The sequence below is a fragment of the Trachurus trachurus genome, assembly GCF_905171665.1.
Source record: "Trachurus trachurus genome assembly, chromosome: 1".
NCBI classification, from domain to species: Eukaryota; Metazoa; Chordata; class Actinopteri; order Carangiformes; family Carangidae; genus Trachurus; species Trachurus trachurus.
Window position 1 is genome coordinate 36,068,338 of NC_139891.1, and position 18,472 is coordinate 36,086,809.

At 40.5% G+C, this 18,472-nt stretch overlaps 1 protein-coding gene across 1 annotated transcript; it reads left to right on the forward strand.

Moving 5' to 3' along the window:
- The first annotated feature begins 1,552 nt into the window (after positions 1 to 1,552).
- LOC310985655 (calcineurin subunit B type 1-like) lies at positions 1,553 to 15,188 on the forward strand. The gene is made up of 6 exons (XM_083971274.1): positions 1,553 to 1,777; positions 3,455 to 3,494; positions 6,789 to 6,965; positions 8,854 to 8,913; positions 9,341 to 9,525; positions 13,761 to 15,188. The coding sequence occupies exons 1-6, from the start codon at positions 1,775 to 1,777 to the stop codon at positions 13,806 to 13,808; spliced, it is 513 nt and encodes a 170-aa protein (XP_083827400.1). The 5' UTR covers positions 1,553 to 1,774; the 3' UTR covers positions 13,809 to 15,188.
- Positions 15,189 to 18,472: the final 3,284 nt, after the last annotated feature.

Below are 18,472 nucleotides of genomic sequence, written 5' to 3' on the forward strand. Positions count from 1 at the left end.
GAAAAAGTGATGGTCAACGGGGACATATACAAATTTGGCTGTCGTCTACTCCATAACAACCCATATATAAGATTTTTATTGTTTTTTTGTGTTTTATAACCCAAAAAAGCAACCACTTTATTTGTAAATCTCTGAGGTAAACCTGAGGAACGCAAAGTGCAGGGAATTCAGAGAATCGCCCTGCTGACTAATAAATGTAATAGAGTAAAAACCACTTTGTGTCTGTGAACTGTGGAGGTGGAGTGAGGAGGAGAAACAAGAGACTAACTTACAGTAGGTACAGTAAGGCAAGGCAAGGCAGATTTATTTATATAGCACAATTCATACAGCAGGCGATTCAACGTGCTTTACAGAGGCATAGAAACACATTACAATCAACAACAGAAAAATACATTCAAAAGAAAGAAAAAGAAAGAAAGATAAGGCAGTAAAAGACAAAGCCTAATAATACAGACATAATAGCAAATAGAATGATTGAAATCATTAAAATTATATATTGAAATCTATCTATCTATCTATCTATCTATCTATCTATCTATCTATCTATCTATCTATCTATCTATCTATCTATCTATCTATCCATCCATCCATCCATCCATCCATCCATCCATCCATCCATCCATCCATCCATCCATCCATCCATCCATCCATGTTTCTATATGAAGAGTCGGTGGTTATGAAACAGAGTGATCCCTCTCCCTCTCCCAGTCACAGACGAGCTTTGATTCCCACCTCCTCCTCTATCTATCTATCTATCTATCTATCTATCTATCTATCTATCTATCTATCTATCTATCTATCTATCTATCTATCTATCTATCTATCTATCGTTCTATCTATCTATCTATCTATCTATCTATCTATCTATCTATCTATCTATCTATCTATCTATTATAATAAAAAAGAAAAAATCTATTATGTATATAAATATGAGTTTATTCTTCACATCAAAAGCTGAGTGTTTCTATATGAAGAGCTGAACCTGCGGTCTATCTATCTATCTATCTATCTATCTATCTATCTATCTATCTATCTATCTATCTATCTATCTATCTATCTATCCATCTTCTCTCTTTCTGTCTTTCTCCCAATCTTCGATAGAATGATAGATAGATATCTATCTATCTATAAGGTAAAGTACAGAGGTGTAAATGTCGTTCTATCTATCCATCCATCCATCCATCCATCCATCCATCCATCCTTTAACCCTGACTTACTGTAATTTCCCAGCTTGGTCTATCTATCAATCTATCTATCTATCTATCTATCTATCTATCTATCTATCTATCTATCTATCTATCTATCTATCTATCTATCTATCTATCTATCTATCTATCTATCTAATAAATAAAAATCAATTATTTATATAAAAATTCGTTTATTGTTCACATAAAAAAAAGCAGAAGCTGAGTGTTTCTATATGAAGAGTCGGTGGTTATATTATGAAACAGAGTGATCCCTCTCCTCCCTCTCGCAGTCACAGAGACGAGCTTTGATTCCCGCCTCCTCCTCCTCCTCTTCTCTCTCTCTCTCTCTCCTCAGCACACGGCTCTCTGTGCTCTCTCTCCCCCGCTGCGGTTCTTCTCTTCTCTCCCCCTCTCCCTCCCTCTCTCTCTCCGCTGCGGTGCCTCCGTCCTCCGCTGTCAGTCGGTCCGTCAGTCCGTCAGTCAGTCAGCCGGTGGCCGGTGCTCGGTGCTCTAACGTCATCTCTATCGGCTCTAAAACACTCCTGCTCTTCTCCTCTTCTGCTTCTTCATCTTCCTCTGGCGGCAAAATGGTGAGAATGAACCTGTCCTCCATTTTTTTTTTAAACCGTAGTGTTTAATGGGATTTAGTCTAGTGGCTAACGTTAGCCTCCGTTAGCTCAGAGAAAGAAGCGTAATATTAACGGTTGTGGACGGTGCTGAATGTGGGTCAGTTGTCGTGTAGTTGTGTAGTTTGTGTTTATATTTCAACGGACACACACCGTCACACACACACACACACATACACACACACATATACACACGCACACACACAGACAGACACCACGGACGGTTGTTGTCGGTTTGTTAGAACACAGCTAGCTAGCCTCGATGCTACCTGTGCTAACTGCAGCAGCCATAGAGAAACACTGGTTCGTTAGCAGCAGCAGGCTAGGCTAGCTGCTAACTGCTAGCTGCAGCAGCGTTAAGTGCGTAGCCGTTATGACGGAAGTTTAGCATGTGGGCCACCAAAATAAAAGCTTCCTTTATTATGATTCTTTTTTATTCGTTTATCTCTACTATTTTACCTTTCTAAATGTCATCGAAGCATTTATGATATTTAAATGATGTGCAACAAATAAAGTGTAAATAAGAAAAAAACGAAAAAAACAACACATTTAAACCTTAAAAAATAAAAAAATAAATAAAAGCTTCCTTTATTATTATGATTATTTTTATTCGTTTATCTCTACTATTTTACCTTTCTAATGCCATCTAAGCATTTATGATATTTAAATGATGTGCAACAAATAAAGTCTAAGTAAGAAAAAAGCGAAAAAACAACACATTTAAACCTTTAAAAATTAAAAAATAAATAAAAGCTTCCTTTAAAAACAACAGCAAAGGCTTTTCAGTTTGGCTTGTCTTTTAATTTTATTTATTTGTATAATGATATAACAGTTGCTGGATAAATTATTGTAAAGTGCTTATATGTCTTAATTTGAATCATATTTAATTTACAGTTACACAAAACGACAAAAACCATCAAATTATATACTTTCAAAAGGTGAAAAAAACAGCTTTTACTTAAATATTAACTGTGATGTTTTATCATTTCACATTATGATCAGTTTGTTCTGCTTATATCTAATGCTATGTTAGTACATTATGACATTACTCGACATCAAAAACACGTAATGTCATTTATAATCCTACTGTGACTCAGTGTGTTTTTATTATAAATGAGAATAACGAAATGAAGCTGTATCAGTATCTTCACCAACATGTCTGAACAAAGTGATACCAGCTGCAGAGACGCTGCTGCAGTCTAATATTAGATCAAACCGACACGTCCTCTGGGGAGGAGTTTTATTTTGAAAATGCGGACCGGAAGTGTAGTGTTGTGTAATTTTGCAGTGAGCTGAATCTCTGTCAGATGAAGTCAATGATCTGAGATGGTGTTAAAAAGGAGAAAAAAAAGAAGACAATAACTAGTCTACTGACACTACTAGTGTTGAAGTGTGCAGGTGTACTACTTTCACAATAAAAGCCCTCTCTGCCCAGTATTAACGTACGTTAGTTCATGAGCGTTTTCTCCTGTCGAGCTTCAGACTGACGCCCACTCTGGGTCGTCCAGGTGAGGACGGTCCCACCTGGAATAAACCACAGACTCTTCCTCCTCCTCCTCCTCTTCTTTTTCTTTTTTATCACGTGGACTCTTCTCCTCTTCCTCTTCTCCTTTCTCATCGTCACTCTCTTGTCTTTTCCAGGGAAACGAGGCCAGCTACCCTCTGGAGATGTGCTCGCACTGTGAGTATCACCGCTCATCACCACTGACCTCACACACCTCCGATTTATACGATTTAACCTCACGACGTTGAAGAAAAAGGAGATTCTCTGGTTTCATTTCTACCGCTTTAAAAACCTGATCTGACCCGGACAGAGATCTAATCATTTAGGAGAGAAAGTTAAATTTAAATTAATTTTTATTTAACACTCAGCATCAGTAATGTTTCCATGCAGTGTATTTTACACTTTGGACTAAATGTAAATTACATTTATATGTTAATTTACAGTTAACTTCCATTATAAACACGTGGAAAAACAAAATCAGAATCACTGGTGTGTAGAAATAAATTCAGGCCTTTGTGGCGTTTGAGCCGAGCGTCACGTGAGCTCCTCATATTTGATTTATGCCACATAATAAAACTACATCTTAACCTTAATAACTGTTGTAATTAAACTGTAGTTAATTTGGTTTATATCAGGATGTAAGAGCAGCTCATTGAGCAACAGAGACGTTGATCTAAACCTACGTTAAACAGGATTATTAATATTATTATCATTATTATTATGAAGAGAAGGGACAAATGTCATGAATTATTATAAATATGAATATTAATAATTAAATCCCAGTCTGGTGAGGTGATAACTGATCAGTGTTATTGATCTGGTTGTAATGGTGGTGTAATGCGTGGACCTGTCCAGCAGGGGGCGGATGAGCTGCAGCAGCTGTTCTCTCATGGTGGTGAAGTAGTTTTCAAGTTTAGTTTAGAGTATTTTAAGTAGTTGTTATGTTGTCTACAAGATATTAATAATATTATTGTCGTAAATGAACACGTCAGGTTTCCTCTGCTGTGAATAAACACACAGCCACGGAAAATATGAAGAGACCACGTTCACAAAATGTTCCTAAAAAGCCTCTCTACATGTACGACAGTGTTTTATTTAAACACAACTCGTTCTACTTAATGAGACACTGATGAGGTCGTCACCTGAACCACATCTGGTTTTAGAGGAAGATTATAAAATAAAAACCACTGCTGGGATTAAACACTGACATTATCCCACAAAAACTGATTTATAAACTCTTATTAAGCTAAAATATTCCTGTTGTGTTGTTCAGGAATAAATATGAACGTGTTTTCTTTGCATTATTATTATTCACGGTCTGAAATGACTTGATATTTTCTGTTTTTTTGACCAGTTTTTGTAATTTTCTGCTAAAAATGTTCTAAATTACGATATTTTTATTTCAATTTTGGGAGAAATGTTGTCAGTGGTTCAGTAGTTAGTGGAATTTTACAGTCCAAGTCTTTAAAGGCCGTTTTCTCCTCAGACTCTTGAGCTAGAAATCTCCACTTCAGCAGCACCTACAGACACCAAACCTTCCACTTTGATCCCTTTCTATATTCTGAAGGTTTTTACAGAGGGGATTGTTGATATATCATTCACAGCCTCATTTATGCAACATTTTATTACAAAAACATGGAGTAATATGATTTTTTTTAAAGGGCTGGTGACAGTATTTTCTCATTTACAGAGTGATGAAAAGAGATATCCAAACTCCCCTCTGTAAAAACTTCTGACTCTAATATGTCAACAAAATAAAACAAAGAAGCTTTATCCATTGTTCAGATTTCTGTTCTGGAAATATATGCAAATGAGCGCATATTTCACTAGATCTGCCTCATTTACATATTTAAACATAACATTTGACAAAACTTGTAATACAAAAAATATTTGTCTTAATGTGAGTGATAAACCTGGGAAGTTTAATGGTGATATGTGTTAGTTTAAATATTTACCCTATTCACCTGTAGTGTCTCAGCTTAATGTAAACATGAATATTTTTAATAACCGAGTTTCATTTTTATACAATTTTCAACATTAGTTTTGTGAAAATCTCTTTTATTACCAAGAAAATTGTTATTAAAACGGAAAAATCTCTAAATGAATCAATATTGAATCTGAATCAAATCAAATCCACAGTTATTAGTTCATTAATATTAATATTAATAATATTAATAGGATTAAATACGTAATGATCCTTTAAGCGGCCGGCTGTGGCTCCGCCCCCTGATTCATCTTCATCATCATCATCATCAGAGTGATTAGTGTCACATGACCCGGTGTTAGAGCTTAGAGCGCCGCGGTGCCGGTGGCGCCCGCAGGTCCACAGCTCAGTCAGACCGACCGGTTCAGACCGGTTCAGACCGACCGGTTCAGACCGGACCAGCAGCTCAGTCAGACCGGTTCAGACCGGTTCAGACCGACTGGTTCAGACCGGTTCAGACCGGTTCAGACCGACCGGTTCAGACCGGTTCAGACCGACTGGTTCAGACCGACTGGTTCAGACCGGTTCAGACCGACCGGTTCAGACCGGACCAGCAGCTCTGGTCGTCATGGCCGCCAGGTACAGGAAACCAGGTGAGTGGAGAAGAGAAGAGGAAACTACACACAGACGGCTGGAGGAGCAGCCGGCCAATCAGGGAGCAGCTGGACAGGTGTCACTCACCGACTAACTCTCTCCCTTTTTCTCCTCTTTTCTCCCTCTCCCTCTTTTCTCCTCTCTCCCTTTTTCTTCTTCTCTTTCTCCCTCTCCTTTTGTCTCCCTCCCTTTCTCCCTCTCTTCTTCTCTTTCTCTTTTCTCCTCTCCCTCCCTTTCTACCTCTTCTTTTTCTCCTCTCTCCCTTTTCTTCTTCTCTTTCTCCCTCTCTTTTCTACTCTCTCCCTCTTTTCTCCTATCTATCCCTCTCTTTTCTCCTCTCTCCCTCTTTTCTCCTCTCTATCCCTCTCTTCTCTCTCTCTTTTCTCCTCTCCCTCTCTTCTCTCTTTTTCTCCTCTCTATCCCTCTCTTTCCTCCTCTCCCTTTCTCCCTCTCCCTCTCTTCTCTCCCTCTTTTCTCCTCTCTATCCCTCTCTTTTCTACTCTCTCCCTCTTTTCTCCTCTCTATCCCTCTCTTCTCTCTCTCTTTTCTCCTCTCTTCTCTCTTTTTCTCCTCTCTATCCCTCTCTTTCCTCCTCTCCCTTTCTCCCTCTCCCTCTCTTCTCTCTCTCTTTTCTCCTCTCTCCCCTTTTCTTCTTCTTTTTCTCCCTCTTTTATCCTCCCCCTCCCTCTCCCTCCTCCCCTCCTCCCCCCCCCCCCCCTCCCTCCCCTCCCCCCCCTCCTCTCCCTCCCCTCCCCCCCCCTCTCCCTCCCCTCCTGTCCTCCCCTCCCCCCTCCTCTCCCCTCTCCCTCCCCTCCCCTCCCCCCCTCCCTCCCCTCCCTCCCTCCCCCTCCCCCCCCCCCCCTCCCTCCTCCCCCTCTCCTGTCCTGTCTCAGTTGATGCGGATGAGATTAAGCGGCTGGGGAAGCGCTTTAAGAAGCTCGACCTGGATAACTCCGGCTCGCTGAGCGTGGAGGAGTTCATGTCGTTACCTGAGCTGCAGCAGAACCCGCTCGTCCAACGGGTCATCGACATCTTCGACACCGACGGCAACGGCGAGGTCGACTTCCAGGGTGAAAAAAAACGCCACACTGCATCTCATTGGCTGCCTGGTGGTGACATCACAGCCTCTCTGGTCATGTGACAGTAGTAGACACATAACAGGCTGAAACATCAGTTAGGACGAGTTCAGAAACATAAATAAACTGTTTTTATGACTTAAAAGGGATAGTTCACCCAAAATTGAAATTTCACTCATTATCTACTCGCCCTCATGTGGACTAAGGGCTGGGAGAAGTTTCAGAGTCCTCCGTGGCTTCTCTGAGTTACAGGTGGTCTCGGCGTAGCAGTGCATGTCCATATAACGGTTGCAAATGGATACCAACTGTCTTCATAACAAAAAGACACACCAAAAAACATCCAAATACCTCCATGCTGCTCGTATGGTCCAATTTGGACGGACCAGGAAGAGGAGCTTCCGCTACAAACAAGTTTGAAATATAGACTTATTTAATTTTTTTCATAACAATTTCGCATTTTGGGGCTTCAATACAAGACGGACATTACATACGAGCAGCATGGAGGTATTTGGATGTTTTTTGGTGTGTCTTTTTGTTACGAAGACAGTTGGTATCCATTTGCAACCGTTATATGGACATGCACTGCTACGCCAAGACCCCCTGTAACTCAGAGAAGCCACGGAAATTTCAATTTTGGGTGAACTATCCCTTTAACATGACACAATAGTGATGTTAAAGGGTTACGCCAACTTCTTTTTTTTCGTGTCTTGCCTCACTCCCGAGTCCATGACCAGCAGATAGACACCATCCTTTCGACTGTGCGTGCAGTGACAAGGGAGATAGAGCCGTATCGCCCGTAATTAGCTTAGCTCTAACACTGGAAGTGTATGGGTAGTGTTAGCCTGCCTCCACCTAAAGTCACTAATTAGCTTAGCTCAAACACTGGAAGTGTATGGGTAGTGTTAGCCTGCCTCCACCTAAAGTCATCAGAGAAACTCTTCAGCAACTCTAAACGGAAACCGGCGGGCCGATCTTCGTCTCAGAGCTGACAAAACTCTCCGGTAAGGCATCTTGAGCGGTCAAATGCCGCTAACGGGACGAGATCGGTCAAAACGGACGGTTCAAGCTAAGACGCTTTATTTTGGTTCAAGCTAGCTACATCGAGGGTAGGTTAGCTTCCTGTTTCAAAGTAAAAGCACAAATTCTATCGTCATGGTTTTCTCTATGTAAAGGGCAACGGGTGTTTTATTTTATGAAAGTAAACGGAAGTGCGTTGGTCACAACGGCTAGCTTGAGTAGCGCCGAATTCATCCCAACAAAATTGTAAACAAGACAAATTTAATAGACAAATTAACGACACACTGCTGATCTAAACGGCTACTTTCTCACCTAAACATGTTTGAAATGTTGATAAAGTGATATATTTACAGAGTTTAGAGCTAAAATGAAATCAGCTTCTGACTGCTGGTTTCAGCTCGGGTAGAAGGCAGGCTAACACTACCCATACACTTCCAGTGATTGAGCTAAGCTAATTACGGGCGATACGGCTCTATCTCCCTTGTTACTGCACGCACAGTCGAAAGGATGGTGTCTATCTGCTGGTCATGGACTCGGGAGTGAGGCAAGACACGGAAAAAAAAATGTTGGTGTATCCCTTTAACATCAGATAAATACTGATATTAACACAATAATGATATTAACACTAGTTAACAGTTCAGTAAATCTCTTAATTATTGATATATGATCGCTTTTCAATGACCTGATTGTTATTGATGTAAACTGCTGCTTCAAACAGAGAAACATGTTTTCAAATTAAAAGCGCAATCAGGATTTTTATGTTATTTTTAACCTGTTGGATGCCCATTCATGTTATTGAAAACACACACAAAGCAGTTTAAATGTTTTATTTTAACTCATGTTTTTATTTTTTATTTTTCTGTAGAGTTCATCGAAGGAGTTTCTCAGTTCAGTGTCAAAGGAGATAAAGAGCAGAAGCTGCGCTGTAAGTGACCGTCACACATCTGTTTGTGTTATAGCTCCTTCAGAATAAAGGTAGATGTTTGTGTTAAAGCTCCTTCAAAATAAAGCTAGATGTTTGTGTTAAAGCTCCTTCAGAATAAAGGTAGATGTTTGTGTTAAAGCTCCTTCAAAATAAAGGTAAACGTTTGTATTAAAGCTCCTTCAGAATAAAGGTAGATGTTTGGATTAAAGCTCCTTCAAAATAAAGGTAGATGTTCCTATTAAAGCTCCTTCAGAATAAAGGTAAACGTTTGTATTAAAGCTCCTTCAAAATAAAGGTGGATGTTTGGATTAAAGCTCCTTCAAAATAAAGGTAGATGTTTGGATTAAAGCTCCATACAGTATAAAGGTAGATGTTTTTATTACAACTCCTTCAGAATAAAGGTAGATCCTCCTCTGTTGTCCCTCAGTCGCCTTCAGGATCTACGACATGGACAAAGACGGCTTCATCTCCAACGGCGAGCTGTTCCAGGTGCTGAAGATGATGGTGGGCAACAACCTGAAGGACACGCAGCTGCAGCAGATCGTCGACAAGACCATCATCAACGCAGACAAGGACGGGGACGGCAGGATATCCTTCGAGGAGTTCTGCGCGGTACGTTCCCTGTTCGATCCCCACCAGCACCTTGCTGCACCCTGCTGCTGCTGCCACTGGGCAGAGAGCTGAGGATGACGGCTCAGGGGTTTTAAGCTGGACCTCAGGTGTTTTAAGGTGGACCTCAGGTGTTTTGGGGTGTTTTAAGGTAGACCTCAGGTGTTATCAGGTGTTTTAAGGTAGACCTCAGGTGTTCCTAGGTGTTTTAAGGTAGAACTCAGGTGTTATCAGGGGTTTTAAGGTGGACCTCAGGTGTTATCAGGTGTTTTAAGGTGGACCTCAGGTGTTTTAAGGTGGACCTCAGGTGTTCTCAGGCATTTTAAGGTAGACTTCAGGTGTTATCAGGTGTTTTAAGGTGGACCTCAGGTGTTATCAGGTGTTTTAAGGTAGACTTCAGGTGTTTTAAGGTGGACCTCAGGTGTTTTAAGGTAGACCTCAGGTGTTCTCAGGTGTTTTAAAGCAGAAGTGAGCGATCCGGTCATTTTGGCTAATGCTGCGTTCCAGGCAGGCTTTTGAAACCGTAAATTACAGCTTCAAGTCACAACTTACGACTTTGTAGCGTTCCAGGCAACCCACTCGTGTTTTTCCGACCTGTTTTACCGGTGAAGAAGCAAGCTGCAGAGAATAGTAAACCTTGCCTCAAAAATCATAGGGACAAGACAGAAACAATTAAGTTGTATGTACGAGGAAGTGCTTAGGAGAAAAGCTGTCAAAATAGCAAATGATCCCTCTCATCCACTCAATAGGGAGTTTGAACTTCTTCCCTCTGGTAGACGTTATAAAGTACCAAGGGCAAATCGTAATATTTTTAAAAATTCCTTTATTCCTAATGCAATTGGGGCACTGAACACCATGCCCCGTTGATGCGTTGATGTGATGATGTGTTGTAATGTAACTGCCACTGCTGTCCTGCTTTTTGCCATGAAGATGTCTGTGTGTAAGTGTTTTTGTTGTTGTCCTGCTTGTTGTTGTTGTTATTGTCCTGCCTGTTGTTTTTTATGAGACGAAAAACAAATTTCCACATCGTGGACAAATAAAACTAACTAACTAACTAACTAACTATAACGGCCACTCGTAACTTCTGACCCGTGAACTCGTACCAGATTGAACTGGTACGACTTCACAGGTCGGAAAAACACGAGTTACGAGTTTCCTTGAACGCACCATAACAGTCCTCGTCCCTACGTCCCCACATTCACGGCGTCCCTTGGCTGCACACACAGCCCTGCATGCCGTTCTCTCTCCTCATTGGATAAAAACTGTAGGATACGATAAAAGTTTTCTCCTCGGCTCAGAGCAGAGCAGAGGGACTGACAGACCCGTGTTTCAGACCAAACACTCTATGTAAGTGATTGCTGTCGGAAGATAGAACTATTTAAGACTTATATTAACACAAATATATCACTTACTTCTGCTTTAAGGTAGACCTCAGGTGTTTTAAGGTGGACCTCATGTGTTCTCAGGTGTTTTAAGGTAGACCTCAGGTGTTCCTAGGTGTTTTAAGGTAGACCTTGGATGTTTTAAGGTAGACTTCAGGTGTTTTAAGGTAGGCCTCAGCAGTGTTGTGCTAGTTACTGAAAAATAGTAACTAGTTACAGTTACTAGTTACTTCATAAAAAAGTAACTCAGTTAGTAACTCAGTTACTTAAACCAAAAAGTAATGCGTTACTGAGAAAGTAACTTTTTCGTTACTTTAAAAGGTTTTTTTTTTCCCAATGCTCCCATTAAATAAAGGTTGATTGAATTCCCCTCTAGCCTCATTTCAGTTCTGTAGCCTACTGATGCTGATGAAGAAACACGTGTTTTTATCTTCTTTTTACAGTCTATGGGTTTTATCTGTAAAATTTTACCATCATCATCAATGCTGCATTGCTGCATGATGTCAGCAGTTACGTTTAAGACTGTTTTCAGTGACGGAAGTAAATTCACTCCAGCGGTATTTTTTTTATCGATCGATCAGCTGTGTTTACCCAGAGCGATCAGCTGTGTTTAGCGTTTCAGGCGTCATAATTCGAGTCCGTCTGTCGGACTCTAACCGCTGCTGCTCGGGTGGAGTGGGTGCTGGTGTGTGCGCGCTGTGACTCAAGCTGTGTCCCAGTTCAGGGGCTGCAGCCTGAACTGACACACAGCTTCGGTCTCGGATGCTGCGTTAGCAAAGTTACCTTAGCTCGCCGTCATGCCCTGCTCAGAGAATCGCTCTGACCTGCCCACCCAGTCCTCTTCATGTAGTGTGTTTGATTACGTGTGGGACGCTAGAGGGCGGCCACCAACTAGTGCTTAGTGTCTGTGCTCTGTCTTTCTTTCAATTCAATGAAACTTGCTGAAATGTTATAGGAATTGTGTGTGCCGCTGTAAAACCTCACCCAAAGGAACGGAAAGGAACGGAGTAACGCAGCGTTTGGTAACGGGAACGGAGTTACTGATTTTAAAAAAACAACGCGTTACGTTATTAGTTACTGAAAAAAGTAACGGCGTTACGTAACGGCGTTACTAATAACGCGTTACTACCCAACACTGGGCCTCAGGTGTTCTCACGGCGGCCGTTCCACGTGTTCGTTCGGTGGGGGGGGGGGGGCGTATGAGTTTCGCTTTTACCGTGCCCTGCTGTCATGCATGCGCGCTTCCCTCTCTCTCTCTGTGAGGGCTAATAACGGAGAAAGAGCTTTATGATCAATGAACAGAACGATATTGCGTTGCCGAAAGCCGAAAAATCTATTCTGGCGGACATAATTTATTTGTGGCATTAGTGAACAGTGTAACATACAGTAACAGAGCCGGCGTCGGCAGCCAGTCACAGCCACCACACCAGCTAAACGTGTTTCCTCAAATTTGAGGCGGAGTGGCCTCCCTGTTTACCACAGAGACTTTGTGTGCGGTCATATGACTACCTGGCTCCGTCTGATTGGACGTCGCCAGTGGCTGCATTTGATTGGTGAAACACTGTCATTTGACAGAGTGTCTGTTGGAAGCAGCCAGAGAAGCGGCTTTATTAAAACAAAACAAATAGATTGCGCATTGGATCAATAAAAAAAGTAGCGAGTATGTGTGTGTGTAAAATCGGCAAGAAAACAAAACATCGCCGATCGTCCTTCCAATCGCCGATAGACGATTGGAACGATCGGCACAACCCTAAGAGAGGTGTTGATACGATACGATAAATACGATACGATAAACTTTATTGTCCCGTTCAGGGAAATTTGTCTTGGACACTGTAGCTGCGCCATAAATGCCTTAACGGCCACAATGACAAAAACAAACAACAAAAGAACAATACACCTCAGCCATATTAATCCAACAGCATTGCACATATCCCATAACATAGCATATATTCCATAACATAACACATATTGCACACATCCCATAACATAACATAACATACATTCTGGAGGTCGGCTGTACCTTTGACTACAGCCTAGAGGCCTTTCTGACCAAAGTGCTGAAATAGCAGCAGCTGAAGCAGACCATCTCTCAGCTGGGCTACAGATGTAAACTTCTAGTCTTTATATTTGGTAGTCTGCGGCATGTGCATAAGGTGGTTGTGAGGGGCCTTCAGATGTCCGGCCTCCCTAAAAGAAGAGCTAAACAGTTGGCCAGGTACTGCTCAGTCTCAGTTATTATTGGTAGCCACTAGGGCTGGGTATCACTAGGTACCCCACGATACGATACTATCACGATATTTTACCCACGATAACGATAATATCACGGTACAGCGATTCTGCGATTGTCGATATATTGCAAGAAATTTCATCCACGATACATCACGATATCTGTGTCACTTAAAATCTGAGTTGTATGTACATCAGACGATAGTGATAATTCATGGGACAAACTGAGTCAAAACAATGTAATTCAAATTATCCATGCCATTTTATACAAGTGCAAGTTACAACAACATATTTCAATTGGATTTAGGTCTGAAACATGATTTATTAATTGAAAAAAAATTTTTTTTTTTTTTTTTTTGGAAAAAAAAATCGATATTTAAATATTGAATATCGATATCGTATCGCGGTATAAAGTATCGCGATATATTGCCATATCGATATTTTGGCCCACCCCTAGTAGCCACTCAATCTGTGTTTAGCTGCCCAGGCGCTTTGTGTCTGACCGTCTTCCATTGTCAACTGCACTGGCAGTGTTTATGTCCCTTTGTGCAAAAACCCTAATACTTCTTTGTTCTGTGGGCATAAATAAATATTTCAAATGTGTGTGTGTGTGTGTGTGTGTGCGTGCAGGTGGTGGGCGGTCTGGACATCCATAAGAAGATGGTCGTCGACGTCTGACGCCTCCGATGTTTCCTGATGTTTACTGAATCTGTCTGAAGACGTCGTCGAGCAAAAACCTGTTTCCTGTTCTCAAAGGAAGTATCACTGTCTGTGAAGAACCACACACACACACACACACACACACACACACCTACACACACACACACACACACACACACACCTACACACACCCTCCCTCCCCCTGAAGCCAAATGTTTACCATGTGATTGTGGGCGGAGCTTTCTTTCTTCAGCGTTGCACGTAAACAGCCGACAAACGTCTTTCAAACACAAGAGTGTGTGTGTGTGTGTGTGTGTGTGAGAGGGCGAGAGAGTGTGCGTGTGCATGCATGTATGTGTGTGTGTGTGTGTGTGTGTTTTATTTATTTCCGTCTCGTCTGTTTTTCATCTGACGAGTGACCCGGTGCCATGAGAGAGAGAAAGAAGCGAACTGAGCGTCGACCTCAGCGCTGCAGGTTGTCGTTGCTGTTGTTATTGTGTTACTGTGTTGTTGTGTTACTGTTGTTGCTGTTGTTAATTTAGTTGTTTATCTACAAACTGGACGTAACAGCGACTCACTCCCGTGTCGTCGTCGACCGACCTGAACGTTTATTTATAATCAATCAATCAACCGATCAATCAATCAATCAGATAATCAGTCAGTCAAACCCACCAGAGCTGCTGCTGCTGCTGCTGTTTTACCCACAATCCTCCAGGGGGAGAAGTGGGCGGGGCCAAGCGCTCCTCACCTGTCACCTGTCACCTGTGAGAAGAATCAAGACTGTCGGGTCACTGGACGCCATCATCGTCCCCGGTTACAGCAGACCAGAAGCTCCGCCCCCTCTCCTCCTCCTCCTCCTCCTCCAGCAGCGACAGACCGGACGATGACGACGTCGTCTTCTCTCCTTCCTCCTGCATGTCGACCAATCAGGATCAATCAAAGACTCCTATTGATTATGTTAATGTTAATATTAATACTACTACTACTACTAATAATAATAATAATAATAATGTTAAAGATGATGATGATGATGTCGTTGTCTTCAGTGCACGCCATGTGACATCACAGCGACGCCGTCTGAGCAGGTGTTTGATGTTGCTCGTTTAGTTTTGTACTTCGGAGAGAAGAAGAAGCAGCAGCAGCGTCGTCGTCGTCGGCTCGTCTCCATAGAAACGCTGGTTGTTGTTGTTGCCAATCACAGGTCTGTTTTTTTTTTGTTTTTTTGTTTTTGTTTCTTCACTTCTCTTCAGTTGTGTTTTTTTTTTTTTTTTTTTTCTGTTTTTTTATTACGTCGGTGTTTGTTACGATCAGTCGGTGTCAAATCTTCAGCTCAGAGACTTTTTACTGTTTTCAACTCTGAAACTTCACACGTGGAAAAAAATAATAAATCAACGAATAATAAAAGAGTTTGAATGTTTCTGTCGAGTCTGTGTCGTCATTAAATAATAACAAGAGAGAGTTTAGTTTGTTTCTAACTTTGTTTCTACTGCAGCGCTCGGCCTCCGCCAGCAGGAGGCGCCGTCTGTCTGCAACAGGTTCAGGAATAAATTAATAAATTATTAATTAAACGATGAAAAATGATGAATAATCAAAGTTACTCTGAGTCTGAGGTGACTTTTTCATTTTATGATACTTTACTAGGAAGAAAAAGATAATTAATTTGACAAAAAACAACTTGTTCTCCCTGTTGTGAGTTCTTATTTGATATTTTAATGCACATTAACATTTATACAATAATGGAAACAAATGAAGAGAGAGACCACTTCAAAATGATCTGTTTCTCTGCTTTCACTATTTATAGGTGTGTGTTTGAGTTAAATTAGCATTTTTGTTTTATTCTATTAACCACTGATCAACATTTCTGCCAAAACTGAAATAAAAATGTTGTCATTTAGAGCTTTTATTGGCAGAAAGAAACTGGTCAAAATAACAAAAAAAAGATGCAGTGTTTTCAGACCTCCTATAATAATAATAATGCAAAGAAAACATGTTCATATTCATTGGTTTTTACTATTTATAGGTGTGTGTTTGAGTAAAATTAATATGTTTGATTTATTCTCTAAACTACTGACAACCTTTTTCCCAAATTTAAAATAAAAATGTTGTCATTTAGAACATTTATTGGCAGAAAATAACAAAAAATATCAAAGTCATTTCAGACCTTGAACAATAATAATGCAAAGAAAACATGTTCATATTCATTCCTCAACAGGAATATTTTAATAAGAGTTTATGAATCAGTTTTGTTGGGATAATGTTAATGTTTAATCCCAGCAGTGGTTTTTATAATCTCTATAAACTGTTTTCAACAGTCAATCAACAAATAATAAAGAGTTTGAATGTTTCTGTTGAATATGTGTCGTTAATAAATAACAGAGTTTAATTGGTTTCCACTATTTCCCTTTGGTGGGAATGAATAAAGTCTTTATAGGACCTTCTGACAATAATGTGGAAAATTTTTATTTAAAAAAAAGCAATTTGCATATTTTAAAATTTCATTTAAATCAAACCTAATATATCCAGCATTTTTTCTTAAATGTGTTGCTCACAATTTGTGATATTTTTTTTGTTTTATACATTAGATTTTATAAAAGAAAAGGTATGACACTGATGATATAGAGGTCTCAAAAACTGTATGTGTAAAATATGATACACTTGGCGTTAAGGGTTTTTTTTTTTTTTTTTAAAGGCATGGTCTATTTATCAGCTGCACTTTGGGTACATTTTTCTTTAATTTTGTTTTTTATTGAAACATTTTTAATTCAGGTTTACAAATGGTTTTCTTGCATTTTGCTATTTACACTGAAAATCCCATTTGAAGTAATTAGTTATTTAACAGTAATATAAAACACCACAGTGCTGCCAAACCAACACAGTTTTATGAATCTCTGCTCTAAATCAACATTAAAGGCTTTTAGAAAATGGTGAAAAATGATCAATAATCAAAGTTCCTCTCAGTCTGAGGCGACGTCTTTATTTTATGATTCAGATTTAAAATATATTGACGAGGCTGAAAACAACTTGTTCTTCCTGTTGCAGCTCTTATTTTACAGTTTAATGTACATTAACATTTATATTTTACAGCAATAAGACGTGTATTATCTTATATTATATATACATTACATATACTATATTTATGTTATAATTATTTCATTATGAGGAACCGTTACAGCTCTCAGCACCTTGGACAATAATCAACACTACAGGTAAGATCTGTTGCTATGGTAACACAGGTGTTGAGGTGGGAATCGAACCTTCACCTCGCTCAGAGTCAGAACCAGAAGAGACCGGCTCAGTTCTATTTGTTTAAAAATAAAAAAAACAATCTGACAAAAACAGAAAAACAAGAAACAAAACAATCACTTTAATTTAAGTAGAAAACATTTGTACAAATCGATTCAGACATTTAATTAAATCTCTACAGGTGAAGCAGGTGAGAGGGGGGGGGCGGAGCCACCTGAGCGTCACCGTGGCGACGGCGTCTCCGTCACGTCGGCGCTCGGACGTTCTGAGCCTGAAGACGCTGTCGTCTCCTCTGGACGGCCTGCTGCTTCTTCAGCTCGATCTCTGCTGCCGAGCAACGAGCCTGAGCTGCAGACAGACAGGTGAGACAGAGAGAGAGACAGGTGAGATAGAGACAGGTGAGTTAGGGTGAATTCCAGTCCCCCCCTTGGCCCTAACCCTTCGTTTTGCGCGTTCACGTTAAGTGGTCGTGCTATCTCGCCCTTGAAACAGAGATTTTTCAGGGGCACACTACAAAGTTTCCCAGAATGCATCTTGCGGCAACTGGCAGCTGTTTTATTTCTCACTGAGCGCTGTTATCACGTCATTTTGTTAAAGGTACATTGTGTAAGAATTCCTCCCATCTAGCGTTGCGGTTGTATATCTCAAGCAACTCAATCGTATTTTTCATGCTGCATTCACGTGAAATTGGGCAGACGGCAGACGGACGACACAGGGTTTCTGCAGGTACCAGCAAATCTAATTTAATGCATTTTAATGCCCTTTTTAATGCCATTTCAAACATTTTTAATGCCCGTGACTGCAAATACTATACGTGTGCATACATACACTTATACCTATATACACATATACACACCTGCATGTTTATCACACCAATAGAGGTGCACCGACTACAATTTTCTGGCCAATCACCGATTTTTAAAAAGCCTGACCTGCTGATTCCGATTTTTGCTGATAGCAATTTAAAAAAAAAAAAGTCAACAGTATCCTGCCACCACCTAAAAATATTAATTTAGAAAATTCTCAATTTTTTCACCCACGTTTAATTTTACTGTAGATTAACTGTATAATCCCCCTATTTGTCTGCTCTTTGTGCTCTATAGGGATGTAATGATTCCAAAATCTCACTGTATGAATCAATCAATTTTTTAATGCCTTTGAGAATCGGATTTAATGCCTTTTAATGCCATTTAAGGCCTTCATTTTAGCAAAATGTATTTAATGACTTTTAATGCTTTTTAATGACCCGCGGAAACCCTGCGACAGCTGCTGCACGTAACGGCATAAACAAGCCTCTATGTAAACAAGTGGTCCGTCAGCACGAGGCAAAACAATACACGTGACAATATGTTGACTGACCCACGTTTTACCGTCTTTCTCTGGACTTCTGTGACTAAAATGACATCTGGTTTGTTACCGACGGCCGTCTGCCCGACTGC